Here is a 23,088-nt window from a genome sequence, read left to right on the forward strand (position 1 = left end):
AATAAATCACTTTAATAATAAGGACGACAATGAGTTTTGTTTAAACGACCATCATGACACATCAGATCGGGTCAAAGTAATACAATCGCAGTCATTAAAGGAGGTTGAACAAAAAAATAGTATAAGAACAGAATAGTCTTATGCTTATTAATAGCATTTTTGTAAGTAATCGTGTGTATATGAAATTTTCATGATACCCTATAAAATATTGTGAAAATTGTTGTCATCCACCTCAGCACATGGATCACTTTATATAGATCTATTATTATGGACTGGTGATAAAACAGACTACATATCCCATAATGCAGTGCCCACTTTGCACTGAAATGCAAGTGTAAATGCAAATGCCACGGCGTTCTAGTGACTCTGAAGCACGAGAAAGGAATTTAGATGTGTAAACTACTCCTGTACAGATTCAGCTGCGTAGTAACCATGGTGTTCAGCGAGGCAACTGAAGCACTGCATTATGGGATATGTAGTCTGTGTTTTATCAGCGCGTCATGTTGACGGGCCATAATAAGAGATTTATATAAAGTGATCTCGTGGGATGTGGCCGTGAGTTTGACACCACTGACATAGACTGCTGTAAATAATATTCATGCAACACTTGAGGGGTTCCAGCAGAACTTCTCCCCACAGTCCAAGCTGGACAGTCTGGCCATGTCCTCCTCACTCAGCTCAAAGTCAAACAGCTGGCTGTTCTCCTGCACCCTGCTGGGGTGGCACGACTTGGGCAACACCGGGACCCCTTGCTGCACAGCCCACCGCAGCAGCACCTGGGCCGGCGTCCGACCGCACCGCCGCGCCACCTCCAGCACCACAGGGTCTGAAAGCAGCAGCCCCGTGCCAAGAGACGAGTAGGCTTGGAAGCACACGTCCGCCTGGGCGCACGCTGCCCTCAGCTCCCTCTGTGCCAGCTTGGGGTGGAACTCCACCTGAAGGACCGCCGGGGGGACCTCGCAAGCTCCCAGAAGCTGCCGCAGATGCTCCGCTGTGTAGTTGGACACACCTATGGCCCGGAACCTTCCGCTGCGGTAGAACTCTTCCAGGACCGCCCAGCTCTGTGCTCGATTAGCAGGGTTTCGCCCGTCCTCCACAGGGAGGGCCTGAGTGCCAGGCCAGTGGATGAGGTACAGATCGATGTAGTCCAACCCCAGCTCCTCCAGGCTGCGCTGGCAAGCGTCCCTGGCCCTGGAGCCATGGTCCCGGGGCCCAAGCTTACTGGTGATGAACACGTCGGCCCGCGTTAGCCCGTGCCTGGGCAGCAGCTCCCGCAGGGCCTGCCCGATCTCCGCCTCGTTGCGGTACACGGCTGCAGTGTCAAAGGACCGGTATCCGGCAGTTAGGGCGGCATCCACAGTCCTCTGTGTTTCTTCAGGGCCGCGCAAACGAAACGTGCCCAGGCCCAGCAGGGGCATCGGCGAGCCCGTGTTCAGACGAACTGAATGGAGTGCGTCGGTCATCTGGAGATCTGGAACAACACAGAGGGTCGGTGGCACTCCCACTCTGATAGCACACTCTACTCCTTGTTTGTTTCAGAAGGAGCGGTCCTTTAATGCGCAAACTACAGGTCCCGTAATGCCGTGCGCACGTTGCTGACTAACTGAGCGCCCTACGCACTGAGCTCGAAAAAAAGAATTTCGAGCTGCTTCACAATCCATCTGCCGTCGACGTGGAAACTGCTTTACAGTTTCAGCTGAAGTGTAAAGATCGCGTTCGACAAGGCAACTAAAGCACTGCATTATGGGATCTGTAGTTTGTGTGTTATCATGTATTCATATCGTCGGGCCATCATAATATATCTAAATAAAGTGATCACGTGGGATGTGACAGCTGACAAAACTGATACCCGAACGAACGTAACAGAGCAGAAATGACCAGAAATCTGTATATTATGCTGATATATTATACACACAGCAGCGCCAATACGCAACCATCTGCGTTCCACCAAGATTTAATACAAGGAAATATGTAAACACAGAGTGACATTTTAGTCACATTTTAACTTACTTTTCCAAACGCGGATGTTAGGGGACTGTTTTCGACTGCCTCGTGCGTCCTGCCCCCGACCACGTGACAGCTTCGCCGGCGTCACCGTGGCAACAGGCGGGACCGGAAGTCCTCTTAGCCAATGAGGTTGAAGGGCGGGAACGCTGACTGTTTTATGATACCAGGGACGTTGAAGATCCCTTTCGGTGACGTATGTTATTAATTTTACTACTATTATAAAGGACAAAACTGAATAACGAGTAATGTTTACACAAAGGGAACTTAAGTTAGCCACGAATGCGTTTTAGGTTTGCCACTATGAGATATAATTATGATGCTTTTATTCTTCTCTTGTCCTTAGTAAACAATGCTAATAAGTCACACCTTTATATTGAAACGCCATGACATAAGACGCATTACTTATTAACGTTGTCTTTTTCTCTTCATTTTCCTCTGTGTCAGAACCAGAATGCCCATCCAGGCGTTCACATTCCCAGTCCCGGAGACCAGGTTCTTTCATGCTGGCCTCAACATTTTCAAGTTTAAAATCAGACAAGGGGCCAACAGCAGGCAAATAAGTCTTTGTTTCTTCCGTTTCCCCTACATTATGATATAATAATGTGCACAGTTGTTAAGGGATTTTTAACTCTCCGTGTCGTCCCACAGCGGAGAAGAGACGATTGACCGGGAAATTGTCAACCAGGAGTTAGAGGTGAACGCCCAAATGTGACAGCAAGATGTCGGACGGATTTTATTTATGGATTTGTACCGTCTCACAGGTTGCTGTTCGTATCGTGCTGACCTACCTGGACGACCTTCAACCTTTCGTCACTAAACATTTCTGCATTTGCCCCTGTAAGTTTGAGCTGGCTGTCACTAGTAATTTCAAATTATTACCGTTTTCATTCCATATTCGCTCCCTTCACATGACGTTCAATTTTACCACAAGGCAAAACGGTACTTTTAGCTGAAGGTAATTGCCAGATTGTTCCAATCTATACTGTTCTATTATTTGAATTGTAATTTGAGGGATTTTTTGTCCTAAGTTATAAACAAACCACGATAGTAGAGAACTGTCCTGCAATGTAGAATATTGCAGAACAGTATTCTTCAAACACTGTAATCCTGGACGACATTTCAGTAGTTTATTACAGGATTATACTTGTTCGCTTGTGGATCAGGGATCCGCGTTGTCTGATTTATCAACAGACAAAAGCAAGTGGGAGAGCGCGGCCAAGCTAAACTTCGAGCTGGACGGACTGAAGCTGTCTGCGTATCCTTTCATCATAACACTGTACGTGGAGACATGCCACCAGAGACACAGGCGCACAGGTCGGTTCCGCAGTATGCGCTGTGATTGTTCTCTGAAGAAAGGAGCAATGCTCGTCATCTTTTGTGTCAATTTTGATGTAGGTTCTATGAACAGAGAAGTTACGGATTCAAAAGTGAGTCTCTTTTCTTGGTTTTGTCGGTGACACGATGAACGTCAGAAAGGTCACCCGTGGTCCTCTCTTTCACATTAAATCTGTTTCTGTCTGCTAGGACACGCATGATTGTGACCCTCGGGTGACAGATCCAGGATCACGACATTCCCAGTGTTCCTCGAGCTGGGGCTGGCAAAGCAAACGCAGTGAAACAAGAGAGCCACACGGTGGCGTCCTAGCCCAACGCCGCCAGAACCAGAACCACACTGATTCCGACTCACAACAGTTCTGCCACGGGTGGGTGTTGAGTGTGCGGTGTTGTGTTACTGAATGTGTGTGAGTGTAAGCTTCATTAATACAGTTACATTTACACCATTTATCAGACGACCTTATCCAGAGTGACTTACAATCAGTAGTTACAGGGACAGTCCCCACCTGGAGACACTCAGTGTTTGCTCAGGGACACAATGGTAGTAAGTGGGATTTGAACCTGGGTCTTCTGGTTCATAGGCGAGTGTGTTACCCACTAGGCTACTACCACCCATACCGAGTGTGTTATGGTTACTGCGGCGTAAAACTTTTGCAGGTCAATTCTACAATAGAGGCGAATCGATGCATCGTGATGCGGACGTGGACAATTCTGTATCGATTCTGAACATAATCAATTACATCATAGTGACGTGAGGTAATGTAGAAAAATTTATGGTATGCATCATGATGCATCAAGGTATCAAATCGAATCAAATCACTGACATGATAATTGAATCGAATCGTGAGACGGCCTCTAGCGGTCAACCAGACCAGCTGATCCAGAATTAGGAGATAGGGTGACGGAGATGTTTCTTAATAAATGCAAAATGTTTTTTGCAAGATATTTTTAAACTGCCACCCCAGTTTTCAGTTTATTTGATAGGTATATTCTGTATTTTTCATACATTAAGATTCCCCAAACAAATAATAGAGAAAAATCTGTAAATTTTACATTATATTTGTCTCCACTAATAAACGCTAGTGGTGTTAACACTAGTGGCGTTGCTTGGTCATTTTTCCAGCGGCGGTATAAAAATTCTCGTTAAAATGTTGTGCCGGTACTGACTGTGGCGGTCTGATTAACCGCTGCGTGCCTTGACCAATAGAACCAAGTGTTCTAGGGTTCACTCCTCCACATCGAAACACACACGCGAAGCGGGAATGGAGGAAAAGCTGATCTTACCAGTCTCTCTTTCCAGAGATCTACAATATTATCGTCTTACCGGGAGTTTTGAAAACTATGCCTGTTTTTGTGCACTGGGCCCAACAGCAGGCGTGAACTGAAGTGATTGTCATTTGTGATGCACAGCACAGGGTGCACACAGTGAAACCCATCACCCTTGGTGAGCTCTGGGCAGCCATGACAGGCGCCCGGGGAGCAGTGCGTGGGGACGGTGCTTTGCTCAGTGGCACCGTGGCGGATCGGGATTCAAACCGGCAACGCTTCCTTAACAGCTAGGCCACCACTGCCCCGCTAGTGCGCCACCTTGAGCTTAACTCGCTGTTTGCGCAAACCTTTGACTTCGTAATCGAATCAATAAATAATCAGAATCGAATCTAATTGTGAGACCAGTGAAGGCTCACACCTCTAAAGAACAGTAATGGGTACTTTTGTTTTGCTCGGAATAGGCTGTTAAATGCGTGTGTCACATGATTCCATCCATGTGACTGGGAACAACACGGAAACGAGGTAACGTGACTCCTATAAATTGGCAAGATGGCCACTGCCAGCCGCTCAGTCATTGATTGACATAAGTCAACGAGACTTGGCTCCACTCCTTCTTTGAAGAGGAAGACCATTCCTGACCTTATCTTATCCTCTCTCCTGAACTCCTTCCTCTCGTCCTGTCTCATACGCAACCCTCACCAATGAAGAGAAACAGCGGGGGTTTCGGCAGGGCTTGGAATGGACGACTGGGAGTGCGAAATCCTTGTGGATTTCGTGGCGGCTGGAAACTTCATAGACCACTCATTCGTTAGAGCACATCACATTCCCATGGAACCTCTCGCATCTCCACTCACTATCACCTCCGTGGACAGTCGACCCGTTTCCTCGGGACCCATCACTCACCGTACGGTTGCTCTCCAACTCCGGATCGACTCCCACGTCGAAAAAATAAATTTTTTTATATTACCACAATCATCACCTCACCACTCCTCCTCGGGTTCTCCTGGTTGTCTCTCCACGAACCTCATCGCTCCTGGTCATCAGGCGTGGTGTTGGAGTGGGGAGGGCATTGCCATCGCCACTTCCTTCTGCCCTCAGCCCTTCCACCTCGAATCCAGAATCAACCCATCCTGTTTTAGATAACATTCCTCCCTGTTACCACGATCTAGCCGCTGTCTTCAGTCCATCCAAAGCTGCCCAGCTGCCACCCCATCGGCCAGGCGACATGGCCATTGACCTGCTACTGGGAACCACTCCACCTAGAGGCCATCTCTACTCTCTCTCTAAAGCAGAGCAATTGACCATGGAGCAGTTTGTGGCCGGGGCGCTTCAGAACGGCACCATCCGCCCATCGACCTCACCTGCCGCGGCAGGGTTCTTCTTTGTTTCCAAGAAGGATAGTGGTCTGAGACCCTGAGTGGACTATCGTGGCCTCAACAAAATCACCATAAAAAAACAGACACCATTGCCCCTTATAACACCGCCCTCGATGCCCTCTCAGGGGCCAAGTTTTTCACAAAGCTGGATCTACGCTCGGCCTACAACCTCATCAGCGTCCGAGAGGGCGACGAGTGGAAGACAGCATTTATCACCCCCACTGGTCACTTCAAGTCATTAGTTATTCCCTTTGGACTGTGCAATGCACTCACCGTCTTTCAGCAGTTCATTAACGATGCTCTCTTGGACATGCTGGGACGGTGGGTGTATGCTTACCTGGATGATGTCCTCATCTACTCACCTTGGAATCCCACATCCAACATGTGAGAGCAGTCCTGAAGAGACTGCTGTACTGTAAGTTGGAAAAATGCACCTTCCACCAGCACTCCACCACGTTCCTGGGTTTTACCATCTCGCCCCAGGGTGTGGCCATGGAGCCCAAGAAGCTGGAAGCAGTGGCATCGTGGCCTCTACCCACGACACTTAAACAGCTGCAGCGGTTTCTTGGGTTTGCGAATTTCTATCTTCGCAGTTCTGCTGGGCACACGAGGAGTGGCGACACTGGCTACAAAGCTGTGACACACCCCCTTTCTAGTCTGGACCGATCATCAAAATCTCACCACTATCAAAGCGTCCAAACAACTTGGTGGGCCCTTCAAACAATTCGACTTCCATCTATCTTACCGTCCCGGTTCCAGGAACTTATCCTTAACGTATCCTCTCTCCTGAACTCCTTCCTCTCGTCCTGTCCCGTACTAAATTGTAGTAGAACTTACCTGCCTCCTTGCGTCCCACTGCACCGGGGTTCCTCGTGCTCACGTTCTGGTTCCATGGACCGTGTGATTGTTTTTTTTGTTTTTTTTTATTGTGCCTGTGTGAACTGTTACTGATTGTTATTCACAGTCCCTGAAAGCCACCGTGTAATCGATCCTTGGCGACATTGTTCTGCACCGTGACGTCGCTCATTATTACATGGCAGAATAAACACCTTCAAATGGATTACACAGGATGGCTGTAATAACGTACGTTGGAGGGGGAGAGAGGTCTGCAAGGACGTGCCGACTGTCCATCTCTCTCTCTCTCTCTCTCTCTCTCTCTCTCTCGCTGGTTATGCAACCCCAGCGGGCGCCGTCTCAATCAGCCTGTCAGTCAGTCGAGAACATCACATCATCACAGCCTTCCCTCAGGCGGAAGCCAGCAGAAACGCAGGAACGGTGCCGAAGAAGGCCTCCGAAGATCGCACCGGAGCGGTCGCCCCTCTGGGAAAAGACCAGGCTGTTGTGAAGAAAGCGCCTGAGAACGGTTGATTGTGTGAAGTGGCCCTCGGGCTCTGGATGTTGCCGGCTTTTCTGTTTGCGAATTAAATGTGGCGTAAAAGGCGACTGAAACGGGATGTGTCAAATTTTCTCTTCTCACATTTTCACTGTCTCCATTCATACTGGCAAGAGTGTGTAAACTGACAAATGATTTAATAACCAAATAGTTTAGGTGAGTCAAGATCAATACAATTATAACACGTTGTTTTTTTTGGTGGGTTTTTTCCGTCAGGGACTCTCCAGGCCGGCCTGATGGGGCAGAAGATATGCTCCGTGGCACGAGGGTAAGGCTTTGTGCAGAACCACGCTGTATCGCAGCTGCAGGGCTCGCAGAAAGCAGCGCATGAGCGCGCTGAGGCAAAAATAACTGGTGTGATTATGTTAATTATAGAGTGCGATAAAAATAAAAAATCAGACGGGTGTCTGAAACGTGTTAAGGTGGGTGCTGGTCACGCCGGTGTCTCACTGGCTCTTTGTCTCACTCTTTTTTTTTCTTTCTCACTGTTATTGTTGGACATTATTTGATATGTTTTGGATTATTTTCTTTTTAAGGCTTGCAGTTTCACTGCCATGAGAAATGTGAAAATTCCCTCTGTCTCTATTAGGCCCATGAAGACGGTCAGAATGAGTTAAAGAGCACGGGTAGGACGAATAAAGGCAAAAAACACACATACCACACATACAGTCCAGGCCAAACGTTTAGACATACCAATGTGTTTTCTTTATTTTCATGACCATTTACGTTGGTAGATTCTCACTGAAGGCATCAAAACTATGAATGAACACATGTGGAGTTATGCACTTAATAAAAAGTGGAGACCTGACCTCCACAGTAACTGGACCGTTTGGGGTGAGCTGGACCGCAGAGTGAAGGCAAAGGGGCCAACAAGTACTAAACACCTCTGGGAACTCCTTCAAGACTGTTGGAGAAGCATTTCAGGTGACGACCTCTTGAAGCCTATCGAGAGAATGCCAAGAGTGTTCAAAGCAGTAATCAGAGCAAAGAAACTAGAATATAAAACATGTTTTCAGTTATTTCACCTTTTTTTGTTAAGTACAGAACTCCACATGTGTTCATTCGTAGTTTTGATGCCTTCAGTGAGAATCTACCAACGTAAATGGTCATGAAAATAAAGACAACACATTGAATGGGAAGGTGTGTCCAAACTTTTGGCCTGTACTGTATATATTACATTTGGTATATCATGTCACATGTGACATACAAAAATCTAACATGATGTGATATCTTTAGAATAATATCTTTCAATTAATAATTTTAAGTGGGTAACTGACCAATTCTGGTATCTTTTAAAGCCTTATTGTATTTTTAGATTTCATGTTAAAAGATATTAAGATATTTTGGACTCATCATTTTAATCTGGACCTGTTTATCCAAAGTAATTTGGGAATAATCTCCATTAAGATTCCTGAAATATGAAGGATCGGCCTTTGAGCAATAAACTTCATCTCTCTGGCCACGTAATGAACCAGAGCGGCGCTCTGACCAGCTCAAAGCCAGATCCTGCACGTTTATTAACCTCTAAACACCTGAAACTGAGAGCCCAGCCTCAAAGCACACCTACAACACACTCAGCCTTCCATGAATACGGATGACAAGGAATTCGTTTTTGTAGGCCACTTTGATTAACTGGAGTTTGAAGTGTTTTTTTTATTTCAGGAGACAAACCTACAATTCAAATTAAATCCGTATTTTAGTCCACATCAGGCTTTACACATTTACTTCTGTAACAATGCAGTATTCAATTTGTGGGTCCGGATGTGGATGACAATTTTTACCAAATAATATTTATGCCAGTGTAGTCCGGGATATGTAGAATATCCCTTAAATTGTAATCTGTCAATCTGAAATATGTTCAACGTTACCCCATAGCTGTAAATTTGTGCCATTTTACCGCTGCTGTTAACACCATGATAACTTTGCAGCTCCTCAGATCCAAGCGGACGAAACCCCCAGAGCTCTCGCTCGCTTGGCCAGGTGAGAGGGTCTTTGTACAAGTGACAGGCTACGAAGGCGAAAAAAAAAATATGTGCATCACGTTTCAGACTAATATAAAGGTGCAATGGACAGAGGGGACAGAACATGAAGACCATGAAAGTCAAGACAAATCTTCTGCAGTCATCACCCTGTTGCTCGATGACATTCTTCATTTCAAAACCATCAACTAATAATGTAATAACCAATGCGATCTATGTTTGAAATTCTTCTTTTTCTTCATTAATTCTTAAGAACTGTTAAAGAACTGTCGCTTTTATTTCGTCTGGGTGGATATATGGGTTCTTAAATGACTGTTGGCGTTCGCAGTTCTACGTTATTGTAGTTCCTTCAAAATGAAACGCATTTCGATATGATATTTGGGAAGCGTTCATTCAAAGTGAAAGTGAAGCGATTGCCATTGTGAGACACTGCAGCACAGCACACGGTGACACGGTGAACTGTGTCCTCTGCTTTTAACTCATCACCCTTGGTGAGCAGTGGGCAGCCGTGACAGGCGCCCAGGGAGCAGTGTGTGGGGACGGTGCTTTGCTCAGTGGCGCCTCGGTGGACCGGGATTCGAACCTTCCTTAACCGCTAGGCCGCCAGTCTGCCCAGTTGACGCACTACAGAAACCAATTCTCTGCTCCATTAGGACAGGACTGGGGCAACTGGTGTTAGTAGCCTAGCGGGTAACACACTCGCCTATGAACCAGAAGACCCGGGTTCGAATCCCACTTACTACCATTGTGTCCCTGAGCAAGACACTTAACCCTAAGTTGCTTCAGGGGGGGGACTGTCCCTGTAACTACAGATTGTAAGTCACTCTGGATAAGGGCGTCTGGTAAATGCTGTAAAATAAATGTAAATGTAATGATTTCCCACATTTCTCACCAGGGCTGTGTTTCCCGTCTCGCTCTTGTTCGGAAAACGCTGAAGAGGATCCCTTCCTATACCTTTCCGGTGCATTTTCATCTCGATCGTATGTCTTACTTGCAAATCCAGTTGTGTAGACAGTTGTGTTGCTTAAAATGCCTTTTTGTTTGAAACATTTTGAACTATCAAACGTAAATGAATGAATTGACAAAAAAATTAAAAGACATTTGTGCCCCAAAACCATGAACATGGAAATCCCACCTGTTATGTCAGTCAAAACACGAGTGTGTGTGTGTGTGTGTGTGTGTGTGTGTGTGTGTGTGTGTGTCTTTTTCCTGTCTTAATAATGAGTAAGGCAGTTTGATGGACCTTTCTAGACGTGTTGAGCTCACACCTTCACACCACGTGACTCTATCTCTCTTTCACTGACAGTACCTGAAACAGGGGACTAAAGCAGAAGTAGGCTTGTCTAACTCGGGGCTATGACTCAAGGGGACGTGTCTCACAGCACTGGGCCCGTGTTTACAATTTCTGTTCCCCGGGAAACCCTTGAAAAGCCTGGAGTAACGATAACAGAATTCATACTCATTCCTCCCCTTCCACGTCCATCTGGCCATTCTGGGCACCGTGACGCCAGCGGAGGGCCCCTCGAGCCCCGGCCCGAAGGAGGGCGTCTTCCCGTCCTCCTCCCTCGCCGTCTCTTTTAACGTCTAAGGCGCCATAACACCGGACCGAATCACTTAATGGCAGCGGAATGACATGGCTTCTATGGAGACGTTTGTCTTCCTTGCCGATAACATTTTGGTTTATGACCCGAGTCCCTAATTGGTCTGCCGCAGGGGGCGTTCAGACGGGGGTACGTCTGTGTTTGGGGGCAATTCCACATCCGATGACATCATAAAAGGTGAATATCAGGGAGAAGTTATAGTGTGTGTGTGTGGTTACAATTGGGATGTACTTAGTCATGAGGGAGGAGAGCAAACTTGCTTTATGTTTTAATAATGCTTAATAGTTCCATTTGAAGATGGAATGTAATTGGCAGCAAAGTGGCACTTACAAAACTATTAAACCGCCAAATCCGACCATCCCAAGTGTATGTTAGATACGGAACAACGAAGGAGGCAACGAAAACTAAAACCACATTACTGGCTTTGTCCCAAAACGTCCTCGGACCTAGTCTCCAAATAACAGGACAATAGGAGATGGGGGACAGGGATGAATCTCTGGGACTCTTAACACACCGCAGACCCAGCGCGGGACAAACACACACGTAATTAAATTTATTGCCACGGAAACGCAGTCTATTGTGGTGTCGGACATAAATGGTCATAACAAAAAAATATATATATATACATAAAAAAAAAAATTTCCCTTCCCCGCCTGTCAACCAGACCCCCGGACAAGCAGCAGCTGAAGACAAGAGACGAAGCCACGCTGGGAGCAGTACAGGAAAGGAGGAGTCTCCCGAGCGTGGGGGAGGAACTACCTGCGCCGCATATAACCATGTGTGGGGGGACAGACGCTGCAGTACACACACCTGTCCACACGGACTCACCTGTGCACGCCCGGATCCCCGACGACGCACAAGCCACAGGTAAAAAAAAAATAATGATAAAAATAATAATAATGGCCAGAGGCATTTCACATTCGGCAGCCTCTGTTGCAGTTTTATTTCTTTTGGGAAAAGAAAATATGTCTTTTTTCCACAGATGGATCTGCTTGCATGTTTAATGCAGTCGGTTATGTAGATTGTTTTAAGGTGACTGAACAAAACAAAATTTTGGGGGGTGCAAAGGTCTCAATAACCTTATATTCATAAGTGCATTCAGACTGCGGTGAACTGTGTCGGGAATTATGACACAAAGGCGGTGTTCTAAGTGCAATTTAGAGCGACTTACAATCAGTAGTTACAGGGACAGTCCCCCCCTGGAGACACTCAGGGTTAAGTGTCTTGCTCAGGGACATTATGGTAGTAAGTGGGGTTTGAACCTGGGTCTTCTGGTTCATAGGCGAGTGTTTTACCCACTAATTCTGCTACCATCCTACGCAGTTTCTGAATCTTCATTTTTTTCCCCTGTTAATTATACCCGTTGCCTGAAATGAGCATATTTTCAGATGAAAATAATTAAGCACATTAATCTCGATTTACTTAGCCATTCTTGGGGTGTTAGTAGCCTAGTGGGCAACACACTCACCTATGAACCAGAAGACCCAGGTTCAAACCCCACTTACTACCATTGTGTCCTTGAGCAAGACACTTAACCCTGAGTGTCTCCAGAGGGAGACTGTCCCTGTAACTACTGATTGTAAGTTGCTCTGGATGAGGCGACTGGTAAATGTAAAATGTAAATGTTATCTACCATGTGATGCATCCATTTAATGTATTTACCACTGAAAAGAAGGTGTTTTTTTTTTCACAGTATAGCAGGAAGAAACGCGTTTAGAATTTTCTCAGAGCCGGCGCTGCTGCCATGCCGTAGTTTATGCCACTGTGACCCCCCCCCCTCTACAGACTGCTGCACTCATGCCCCGGAGTGTGACCCCTGACCTGATGGTGGTGATGCTGCTCCCACTGATGGTGCTGGTGCAGCAGAGGCCTTTCAGTTGGAGCTACGAAGTGCTGAGTCCCGGCTGCCACCTTTACCGTGAGTTTCTCTGGAATGTCCAAATATCTCATTTTAATCAAACTCAGGTAAAGCATACTAATTTACATTTACATCCAGAGCTACTTACAATCAGTAGTTACAGGGACAGTCCCTCCCTGGAGACACTCAGGGTTAAGTGTCTTGCTCAGGGACACAATGGTACTAAGTGGGATTTGAACCTGGGTCTTCTGGTTTATTGGGGAGTGTATGACCCGCTAGGCTACTACCGTGCTTAACACTACTGCATTACAGAAATGGGAGCTGTCTTCGACCCCCCTGGTTAAGTGGAATAAACACAGGATGAGAAGCCACCCTTAAAAGGGCCTGTGGTGACCATGACGGCATAATGCCCACAGGAGCCACAGCAAATTTCTGTTGCACCAGTTTAAATCTCCAGCTACAGTCACACCCCCACCCACCAGCACTCGTTCTGTCCCTCAACAGCCTTCAACGTCACCATCCGCAGCGACAGGAGGGGGACGTGTCGCGGGACCCATGTGGCGTTCGCCTGCGTGGGCTACTGCGAGTCCAGCGCCTTCCCCTCGCGGTACTCCGTGCTCCTCGCCTCCAACTTCACACACAACGTCACCTCGGCCTCCCGCTGCTGCACCATCAGCAAAGACGCCAAGGTACCGGAACGCGGCGCCGTACAGTTCCAGTGCATAATAATCTACAGGGTGGGCCGTTCATATGGATCCACCTTAATAAAATGGGAATGGTCGGTGACATTAATGTCCTGTTTGTGGCACATTAGTATATGTGAGGGGGCAAACTTTTCAAGATGGGTGGTGACAATAGTGGCCATTTTGAAGTCGTCCATTGGATCCAACTTTATTTTTTTTCAATAGGAAGAGGTCATGTGACACATCAAATCTATTGGTAATTTCACAGGAAAAACAATGGGGTGCTTGGTTTTAATGTAACTTTATTCTTTCATGAGTTATTTACAAGTTTCTGACCACTTATAAAATTAAGTAGTTACAGGGACAGTCCCTCCCCAGGAGACCCTCAGGGTTAAGTGTCTTGCCCGGGGACAAATTGGTAGTAAGTGGGGTTTGAACCTCCGAACCCACTAGGCTACTACCACCCTTTCTAATCTATTAAAAATAACACGTTTTCCAGGCAAATCAGCCCAGTTTCTTTCCACAAGCGACCCGCATCGTGGACGCAAACGGCGCTGATTTCATTGATGTTAGTCAATGCAGTCAGTCTAGTCAAAGCCTGTCCTTTAGTAATAATATTATCTGGTCTGGTGACCGTCAGTCTTTCCCAGCACAGCTCAAAGCACCAGCCAATCAAATCCATGTTTGCAACCCATTGGCCAACCTGTGGGGTCTATTGCATTTTAAAGAACAATTGGACACGCCCGTCCTCAGCTGCGTTAACGTTGTTTATTCATTTGAACGATGAATGCATACATTTTGATAATAACACAGTATAAAGTGTATTAGTAGAATCGTGAGAGTGGATTTCCTGTTGACAGGTGAAAGTGCGTCTGGACTGCCCGCGGGGCCGTCGCCACGACGACATCGAGATTCTGACGGCGCGGGCCTGCCGCTGTGACATGTGCCGCAAGTCACGCTACTGAGGCGTCGTGGCAGCGTCACACGGTGCAGAGGAGGGACGCCTCAGTCGGCGCAGTGTGTAGGACAGAGAAGAAGGACGCTGTGATTGTCTGCACTGACATGACAAGAGAGACAAGAGACAAGCGGAAGACAAGAAAATGAGTGTGATTGCCGTGTGAGGGTAAATGTACAGAAAACAAAAAATAAATAAATTGCTGTCAAGATTAAGGCGATTTAATGATCTAATGTACATACCAAATGTGTATATATATATATATATATACACACACACACACACACACACACACACACACACACACACATATTTGGTATGTACATTAGACCATTAAATCTAGTGTGTGTGTGTGTGTGTGTGTGTGTGTGTATATATATATTGCCACTTGAGCAAGTGTTTGAATAAAAAGAAAAAATTATATTTTCTGCACTGAGAGCATTTTCATTTCACGTGTCAAAAATCAAACAATTGAAATTCACTGCAAACTCCACCGATTTCTGAAACCACAATCCTCCGTTAAAGTATTGTTTTTGGGTTTATTCGATGTGTCGTCCTCAGCGCACGTCGAATAAAGAATTAGTACATTTGAAGCGTTTGACCACCGTTACTTCAGCACAGGCTCCATGAATTTTTTCCACCGATCAGAAGGTCTCGCACTCTGTGTGGCACAGGCGCACCGCAGGGTTTGTGGGTAGTGGTGGGTAGTGGGGCCGCAGCCTGGCAGGCGGGTGGTGTGGTGGCGGGCACGGCTGTAGGTGCAGACTCGATGGTGGCGCTGGATGTACGGAGGTTCTGGAAGGGGCTTCTAGCAATTTGAGACGACAACAACAACAACACCATAAAGATAGGGTGGTAGTAGCCTAGTGGGTAACACACTCGCCTATGAACCAGAAGACCCAGGTTCAAATCCCACTTACTACCATTGTGTCCCTGAGTGTCTCCAGGGGAGACTGTCCCTGTAACTACTGATTGTAAGTCGCTCTGGATGACTGTATGATAAATGCTGTAAATGTGTGTGTGTGTGTGTGTGTGTGTGAGAGAGAGAGAGACTATGTTGAGACTGTGAACATCAGATTTCCGTTAGGATGTTATACTGGAAGGAATCTTAATCCGTACGACCGGTGTTGATTACCTCCCATGTCTGCCACCGACCCCAGCAGGCCTCTGCATCCCGGCCACGAAGGAGAAGTGAGCAATATTCTTTTGTAGCGCCCTCTGCTGCCAATCTAAGTTATAAGACGCCGCAGTAAGTGGCAAATATGAACTTGACATTTCACCTACACTGACGATGGTGAGGTCCATATAAATGAACACATATAATACAGCATCATACAGCGCAGTTGGTGGCTTCTGCAGAATCAAGACCCTTTCATGAGAATCACTGAGAATTACCGTTCAAAATTACGGTCTGCCGGACGACAGAATTTCGACAACTTCCATTTCAACTAATGACCATTTACGTTGGTAGATTCTCACTGAAGGCATCAAAACTATGAATGAACACATGTGGAGTTCTGTACTTAACAAAAAGTGGAGACCTGACCTCCACAGTCACCGGACCTGAACCCAATCCAGATGGTTTGGGGTGAGCTGGACCAACAAGTGCTAAACACCTCTGGGAACTCCTTCAAGACTGTTGGAGAAGCATTTCAGGTGACGACCTCTTGAACCTCACAAAGCAGTAATCAGAGCAAAGAAACTAGAATATAAAACATGTTTTCAGTTATTTCACCTTTTTTTGTTAAGTACCTTTTTTGTTAAGTAGTGCCTTCAGTGAGAATCTACCAACGTAAATGGTCACGAAAATAAAGAAAACACATTGAACACTTTTCCTGATTCCGTAAAAAACTTAATAATTGTAATGATTTTACCCAATCCCTAAAGATATTAGTGAATAAAATAACTTGTTATTCTCGTTTTTTTTTTTTATGTTACAAATTTGAATTAATATAAAAAACATTTACAACACGCTGGTAGAGGCCTGCTGTCTTACACATTCACACCTCGTGTCCCTGAGCAGGACACTTTACCCTGGGTGTCTTAACCCGTCCCCGTCACTACTGTTAGTAAGCCGCTCTGGATAAAGGCCGTCTGATAAATGCCACAAAAGTAAACCGACATTTATGACAAAGCGAGCTACGTGGACGGTCCCCCTGGAGACACTCAGGGGACACGGTGGCGCCAAGTGTGACTTTGTGGTCTTCTGGTTCGTAGTTGGTTGTCTTACCCACTAGGCTACCGCCATCCTAGATTCCACATGTTCATGCTGAAGAGAACATGCTGGTTTGATCCTACCTGTTTGATCCTCACTGCTGGTGAGGTCCAGCTCCTCTGCGTCTTGCTGGGACAAGTGGACTGGGAAAAGTGCCTGTTGTTGTATTTAGCCTTGTTTTAACGGTCAGACACTCTGACATCATGGCAATTATAAAAATGATTTTTAAAAAAATCTCATTAAGTGGGTACGACCCGGAAAAACGGGCTCAGCACGACAGCTGTGATCATTCAAAAGAACAATACAAGCTAGAGATTCATATTCCTCGGTTGTTTTTTATTATTTTCCTTATTTTTTTTGTAAGATAAAATCTCCATTTTCGTGTCACCCATAATTACAGCTAAAACAACAGATAGAAACTTCAGTAGAGTAAAAATGAAGAGTGTTTTTGCACAGCAGTTGTGATCAGTATTTTTTTTTCTCACTGCAAAACTCTTAAAGAGTGTGTTATGTCTGTGTAGTGTGTATGAGTGAGTGTGTTTTTGTGTATCTGTGTGTGTATTGTTTAAAAAGAGTCTCGTAACACCAGCGTATTTGCCATTGTTAAGTTATTTAGCACACATCTCCATTATTAGCCCAGCTTTTATACATTCATACAGATCCCGAAGCCATTGGTCCCCAAAAATACATTGCTATGTTTAACACAAAACATCGACCAAGAGGACAGTGCAATTGAAGGTTTAAGTGATGCTACACACACACACACACACACACACACATATATATATATTATTTTCTTAATTCCATATTATTGCCTTCCCTAATTCTACTACTGAGTCTTTCCTTGTACTGGTTCTGGAACATTCTAGGAATTGTGGAATTATTTCCGACGGTCCGGCAGAAGAAATATTCGTAGTAGGCAAATTTACACATTAGAAAATAAAGATATGAATTAAGTTACGTGCTGATGGTTTGGAGGCTTGTGACCAACAGCGACACTTTTGAAAAAGAAAAAAAAAAAAAGCGTTACATTCGGATTTAAAAGCCGTGCTGTTCGCTCTCCTAACACACACACACCCACCCACACACACTCACAGCCACACACAGTCTTTCCTGCCTCATAACCAGGTCTCCTTAATAAAGTCACAGCTCCAAAAACAAGGTACATATAATTAGCATAAATAATAAATAATCATAGCAACAACGGTACACATATAAAAAAACAAGGTCGTAAAAAAAGGAATCTTCAAAACAAATGTGCACAAAAGTACAAAAGATAGAACCGTACCCTGGGATGGGGGTTTTGTGTGTGGATGGAACCAACGTTGCCCCCCCCCCCCCCCACACACACACCATCCCTCTATCCAAGGCACACAAGAATCCAAACTGATGAGAATATTGCTAAAACGACATGGTTTGGACTTGCTTTTTACCCCAGAAGAGAAAAGAATAACAGACAAGAAGAGAAGTATTGTCACATCAGAACAAGTTTCGTCTAGCAGCATACTTCTGTTGAGTTTAAGTGGTGCTACACTAGGTTACCCCCAAAAACACTATAATCAGACATGAATATAATATTAATATTTATATATATTAATATATGTATATATAAAATACCAGGAGCAGTTATAGAATAAGAAGGAGTAGAACATTATCATTATTACTTGTACAGAATCACTGGATCATTCTTCATGTCTCATCGTTTCGGGAGAGTTCTCAAAGTTCATTGGTCGGGTTCAGAGTTGAGGCATCCAACGGAATCCCGAGCTAGAACCGGTTTCTAGAAACTACCGTTTGAAGGATGGCGTGTGAAGTTTGAGTGAATTACATTTTGGGACGGCTGATTCGATAGTGACAAAAGGACAGAGTGGCAGACGGAGACAAGAGAGAGGAAGGTTGAGGGAGAGAGAGAGGACATAAATGTTCATGTCCATTGAGCATTCTGTTTATATGAATCCACACAAAATGTAACACTTAATAGTTTATAAAACACAATTCAGTGTTATATGAAAGTGACTCCGCCCCTTCCCAGTTAACAAGCCCATATGGATGGTACACAGGTACCATTTTGCACTTTAATCTCTCACTACCTCTCACTGTGCTGCTGCGTTATTATCACCATATCATGTCATATCACTACTTTGGCTCTTGGGTTCATATTAAGATGGGGCTGATATGGGCCACCTGTCTGGTGTCTGGTGTACCGCCCATGTGGTCTTGTTACCTGGGAAGAGGCGGAGTCAAAGTGATTTCACTAAATCTGTAAAGTGTTAAATTTGCGTGTGGATTCATACAAACTCTTACCAGTGTTCTAGGGACGTGGAAAAACGAACACATTTCCGGCCACTTATTCTGTCCCCCAGCACCAGAGTTTGACGTGATACCTCATAAAGGCAGGCGTTAGAATTGTGAACTTGAACCCGTGGATTGTCCATATGCTCCCGATAAGTAAGGTAGGACAATGCACCTTGAGCATAGTAAAGGACAGGAAGGTCTGTTTTGAGGGGCAGGAAGTGTATGTGTGTGTGTGGGCAGGCGTGCTTGCACGAGCGACGCTCTTTTAAGTGCTGTTGTCTGCACTGCTCTCCGCCTGACTCGGCGCAGGACTCTCTCTGTCCTGCAGGTTCTTCTGGTTCCTGCTGGCCTCCCCCAGACTCTGCAGGCGACGCTGCTGCTGCTCCTCCAGGCCCCGCCACAATTCCAGCCGCTCGCGCTCGCGCTTCAGCTCTCTGACGGGAGAAGGGGAGAGAGAACAGTAAACACATGCCGGTTTCGTTCGGTTTTTTTCCGTAGTTTTTTTTTTGGTGCTGCTCATGTGACGATAACTATAATGAAATTCATCATGCAATTTTGTTGACGAACAAGGACAAGTCTAAATATGGTTTAGAAAAAAAACACTATACTTTAAAACATTAAAATATTTCCTCTCGTTTAATCACGTTATAATTTTTATGCACTATTTGTCCCATCTGGTCGATTACCGGGTCTTCCGTGTCTATGTAGAGTGGATGTAGAGTATATAAAGTAACAATAATCCTTGCTTTAATTACTAAAACGAGACTAAAATGTCATGACGTAGAACTACAAACTGCCAAAGTGGCTCAAAGAAGCTACTCTGAGAAGCTGAAAGCTTCGTGAGTACCTGGCGGACGAGCTTATTAACTTTTACCGTAGGGTTAGAGATGGACATTCACCTGCCCAGAAACAATAACCCCCACCAACATTGCAACTGCGCTTTGTGTAATCCTTGTTTTGTTGCAATCCTTGTATTTTCCTGTATATAAGAGCTTTACTAAATACTATCTTGTATAGTGTCGTTGTTCTTTATACTGAGACGCCATCGGCCGGAATCAAATTACTGGTATGTTTTCACATACTTGGCCAATTAACGCGATACTGGTTTCTATGATGGTTATTGTATCACCAACTACATTATCAGCAACTGTTGGCCTTGAGTTGACATGGCTGACACTTCAATAAAAACCATTCCTTTTCATGCCGGGTACTCTTCTTCCCAATTTACTGTTGGATAATGAATAAAGTCCCAAGATGTTGACAGTGACATTTCCTCAGGATCAAAATTTCCTTGTTCTCGAGCAGTTAAGTAGTTCTGAAGGTACAGTGTCTCCAGCGCCAGGGAATTATTTGAGGGCAGGTCTATATGCCATTCATCCCTGCTCCTTCTTCTCACCTTTTCCTCACTCATTTTGATTGCCTCAGCTGCCGCCATTGACTCAATTGTCTCAATTGCCTCCTCTATCATGGCTTCTACTTATTCTTCTATCCTTTTCATTTCCATCACCTCCCTTTGCCTGCGGCGTCTTGCTAGAACAAGTGCCCTGTTCTCCCGCTCGATACATTTGATCTGTATGTGAAATGCTGCTATTTCAGCTGCGCTTATCATCTTTTCAACGTCCAGTGCACGTTTGACCCGAGTCAGTGCATCTGTTTCTTTCCGTAAGCGTGTTTGGAGCTCATTGCAGGCTGCTTTTTCCTCCTCGAGTGCTCTTCTCCATTACCCGCACTACATTACCCGGCACGATAAGTACTTAGAGCACGTTTCTTTTGTTTTTTATGACTGAGCCATTTTGCTAAGTTATTAATATGATTTATGCCTTATTTAAATGTTGTAAATAAAATTCTTTAATGATATAACCAGAAGAAAAAAATCTGGAAAACCCCTGCAGCAGAATTTTTTCTAATAGCTGATAACATGTTTTAGACTAGTCTTTAAGGTAAACTGACCTTCCTGAATGACCAGTATATCCGGTTGATGTTCACTTCACTAAATTATCTGAAACACATCTGCAACTAGAACTAGCCAATGGCTGACCTCTCACTGACTATACCAGTACTATACCACTGATCTCTGATCAGTAAGTACAACAATGCCATGCAGAGTCTGACCATGGTGTCTGAAACCCACCTGAAGCTTTGTTGCAGTTCAGAGCAATAGGTTAAGTGAAGAGAACTATCTGACGTGGTTCTTTCAGTGGTGCTTTTCATTCTTCAGCTTTTTCATCATGTTTCTTGTTCTTCAGACATTAACCAGGTATTTCTGCCTAACTTTCCTTTCACCAGCAGCAGCCCCTGAAGTTACTTTCACATGGAAATTGTTGTAATAATATAGTAGGACCTCTACCTTACTGGGAACATCATGTTTTTGAAACAACTTGTGCGGTGTGGACCCATAGGTGTTGGATAGGTAGTCCTATCTCAGAAGATGTGTCACCACCCTGTGTGACATGTCTAAATTCTTTAGGAAGGACTAAAGAATGTCTTGTCTTCTGTGTATTAGGAGAGCTCCTTAGGGACCCAAATATTCACAAATATTCTTCAACTTTGATCACATGAGCTGTAGGGTGTTGGTGGTCCCATACAGAGCAGCACAGCTTTATCTACTTGGTAAAACAAGGCACCTTCATAGAAATCTTCTCATCTTTTTCTCCAGAGCTTCCACAGATGACTAGTGGAAGGGGTTCCATTTTTCCATGTGGCTGAATCTCTCAGACAAAGAGCTGATAAAGAAGGCATGCCGGACTTCAGGAATGGATGTCCCACTTACTTGAAAACCATTGCTGCAGTCTACCTCGCTTACCTGTCCTACAGCGTTTTTTTCAACTGCTTTGCTCAGACAAAAAACGGTTCCCCTTCAATAAGTATATACAGCATATACTGATGCAACTGTGTAGAGTATGAAAACTCACTTCTGTTTTTCAAGTTTGTAAGAGGCAGTGAGGTCATCAAAGAGCTTGCTGTTCATCTCCATGAAGGTCTTCAGGACATTGTAAATGAGAGACACAATTGTCCTAAAAAACAAACGAAGGTTAGCTGATAATGCCTGGTGAAACTTAGGGAAAAAAAGGTTAATGGGAAAAAAAAATAGCCACTGACTGGTTCCAGTGTTCCTTGGATACTCTGTAGAGGGTCCCAAAGACCAGCGGAAGGATGACATGGCAGTTCTCCTCGATCAGACTCAAAATGTACTCATTATTCCAGAAGTACAGAGCCCGCTCTGCAACCTGGGAGATGGAGGATTGGAAGAGGATCAAGAGAGTAACACAGAAGCATAAGAGTAGTAAACAGGGTAATCTGCAACGTCAGGTGGTGGGTGTCGGTCACACCTGGAAGTGAGGGCTGGAGATGCACGCAGCGATCTGTTTAAAGAGTGAATCCTGCACACGGACAAACTGAGATGGCTCGATAACATCCAGGATCTCCTCAATCTCCCCCAGGAACATCACCTTAGCACAGAGTAAACAAATTAACACACACAAACAACAGGATCCTGAACACCAAGACAAGACATAATATAATAAATCTTTATTGTCGTTGTCACTTCTGAAGAACAACGAAATTTAAGGTGCAGTCGACTGCATATAGATAAAGACCGAAAATAAGATAGACTTATGAAATGAATAACAAATGAAATAGTAGCACACGTAAACCAAGGGTACACACACAACTACACACACATCAGAATCTCACCTCTTTCTGGGTGCACGTCTTGGGCCAGAATTTCAGCAGTCCTCGAATTATCTGTTGTTAGAATTGAGTAAAAAAAAGAAACATTAAAGAACACATTAAAGAACAAGTACCATTACTATCAAGGAGGCTTAAATTAGAGATGGTGTAAAACCGCATACTCGTACTCTGTACTGATTCACACTACTGTCAGCAGTGGTGGACATAAGATAAATTCTTTTGTCCTGAAAGCATGCTCAATGCAATATTAGGAAATAAGAACAGAAAGTAATAGTAATAGTGCAAATAAAAATATAATCTCAAAGAAAAAAATAACTAACAAAGAAATAAATAATAAAAAGCTATGACAGGTGACTATAGACATAGATAAAGTGATTTTGACAGTGTTGTGCTGTAAATAGAGAGAGAGGCAGCAGCATGTTCTGAGGACTG

General features: G+C 44.8%; 4 protein-coding genes across 4 annotated transcripts in view; 2 read left to right on the top strand and 2 right to left on the bottom strand.

Moving 5' to 3' along the window:
* LOC114771310 (glyoxal reductase) lies at positions 1–2,060 on the bottom strand. The gene is made up of 2 exons (XM_028964946.1): positions 2,011–2,060; positions 1–1,471 (listed from the first exon to the last, which is right to left on the bottom strand). Exon 2 carries the CDS (start codon positions 1,461–1,463, stop codon positions 597–599), a length of 867 nt encoding a protein of 288 aa, XP_028820779.1. The 5' UTR covers positions 1,464–1,471; positions 2,011–2,060; the 3' UTR covers positions 1–596.
* A 125-nt stretch (positions 2,061–2,185) lies between these two features.
* Positions 2,186–9,564, top strand: majin (membrane anchored junction protein). The gene is made up of 10 exons (XM_028964959.1): positions 2,186–2,200; positions 2,458–2,559; positions 2,656–2,701; positions 2,769–2,844; positions 3,199–3,321; positions 3,403–3,434; positions 3,532–3,710; positions 7,597–7,648; positions 7,970–8,006; positions 9,309–9,564. The coding sequence occupies exons 2-10, from the start codon at positions 2,459–2,461 to the stop codon at positions 9,362–9,364; spliced, it is 702 nt and encodes a 233-aa protein (XP_028820792.1). The 5' UTR covers positions 2,186–2,200; position 2,458; the 3' UTR covers positions 9,365–9,564.
* Positions 9,565–10,959: 1,395 nt separating this feature from the next.
* On the top strand, positions 10,960–14,695 carry gpha2 (glycoprotein hormone subunit alpha 2). The gene is made up of 5 exons (XM_028994675.1): positions 10,960–11,503; positions 11,625–11,827; positions 12,746–12,878; positions 13,323–13,507; positions 14,362–14,695. The coding sequence occupies exons 3-5, from the start codon at positions 12,758–12,760 to the stop codon at positions 14,464–14,466; spliced, it is 411 nt and encodes a 136-aa protein (XP_028850508.1). The 5' UTR covers positions 10,960–11,503; positions 11,625–11,827; positions 12,746–12,757; the 3' UTR covers positions 14,467–14,695.
* Positions 14,696–16,986: 2,291 nt separating this feature from the next.
* ppp2r5b (protein phosphatase 2, regulatory subunit B', beta) overlaps positions 16,987–23,088 on the bottom strand; it is a 31,199-nt gene continuing 25,097 nt past the window's right edge. Inside the window, exons 9-13 of the mRNA XM_028967126.1 lie at positions 22,660–22,710; positions 22,296–22,415; positions 22,066–22,193; positions 21,879–21,980; positions 16,987–19,400 (exon numbers count right to left, since the gene is read on the bottom strand). Coding sequence (XP_028822959.1) covers positions 19,232–19,400; positions 21,879–21,980; positions 22,066–22,193; positions 22,296–22,415; positions 22,660–22,710 — 570 coding nt within the window. The 3' untranslated portion in view covers positions 16,987–19,231. The remainder of the gene's footprint in view (positions 19,401–21,878; positions 21,981–22,065; positions 22,194–22,295; positions 22,416–22,659; positions 22,711–23,088) is intronic.

Source organism: Denticeps clupeoides, chromosome 1, assembly GCF_900700375.1.
Source record: "Denticeps clupeoides chromosome 1, fDenClu1.1, whole genome shotgun sequence".
Classification (NCBI taxonomy): domain Eukaryota; kingdom Metazoa; phylum Chordata; class Actinopteri; order Clupeiformes; family Denticipitidae; genus Denticeps; species Denticeps clupeoides.

What these genes read in the sequence shown, in the direction of transcription:
- LOC114771310 (XM_028964946.1), bottom strand. Translation starts at nt 1,463, where the DNA reads ATGACCGACGCACTCCATTCAGTTCGTCTGAACACGGGCTCGCCGATG.
- majin (XM_028964959.1), top strand. Translation starts at nt 2,459, where the DNA reads ATGCCCATCCAGGCGTTCACATTCCCAGTCCCGGAGACCAGGTTCTTT. An exon ending in AGACAAGGGGCCAACAGCAG is followed by an intron (nt 2,560 to 2,655) that starts GCAAATAAGTCT and finishes GTCGTCCCACAG; the next exon opens with CGGAGAAGAGACGATTGACC. An exon ending in ATATGCTCCGTGGCACGAGG is followed by an intron (nt 7,649 to 7,969) that starts GTAAGGCTTTGT and finishes TGTCTCTATTAG; the next exon opens with GCCCATGAAGACGGTCAGAA.
- gpha2 (XM_028994675.1), top strand. Translation starts at nt 12,758, where the DNA reads ATGCCCCGGAGTGTGACCCCTGACCTGATGGTGGTGATGCTGCTCCCA. An exon ending in TCCCGGCTGCCACCTTTACC is followed by an intron (nt 12,879 to 13,322) that starts GTGAGTTTCTCT and finishes GTCCCTCAACAG; the next exon opens with CCTTCAACGTCACCATCCGC. An exon ending in CCATCAGCAAAGACGCCAAG is followed by an intron (nt 13,508 to 14,361) that starts GTACCGGAACGC and finishes TCCTGTTGACAG; the next exon opens with GTGAAAGTGCGTCTGGACTG.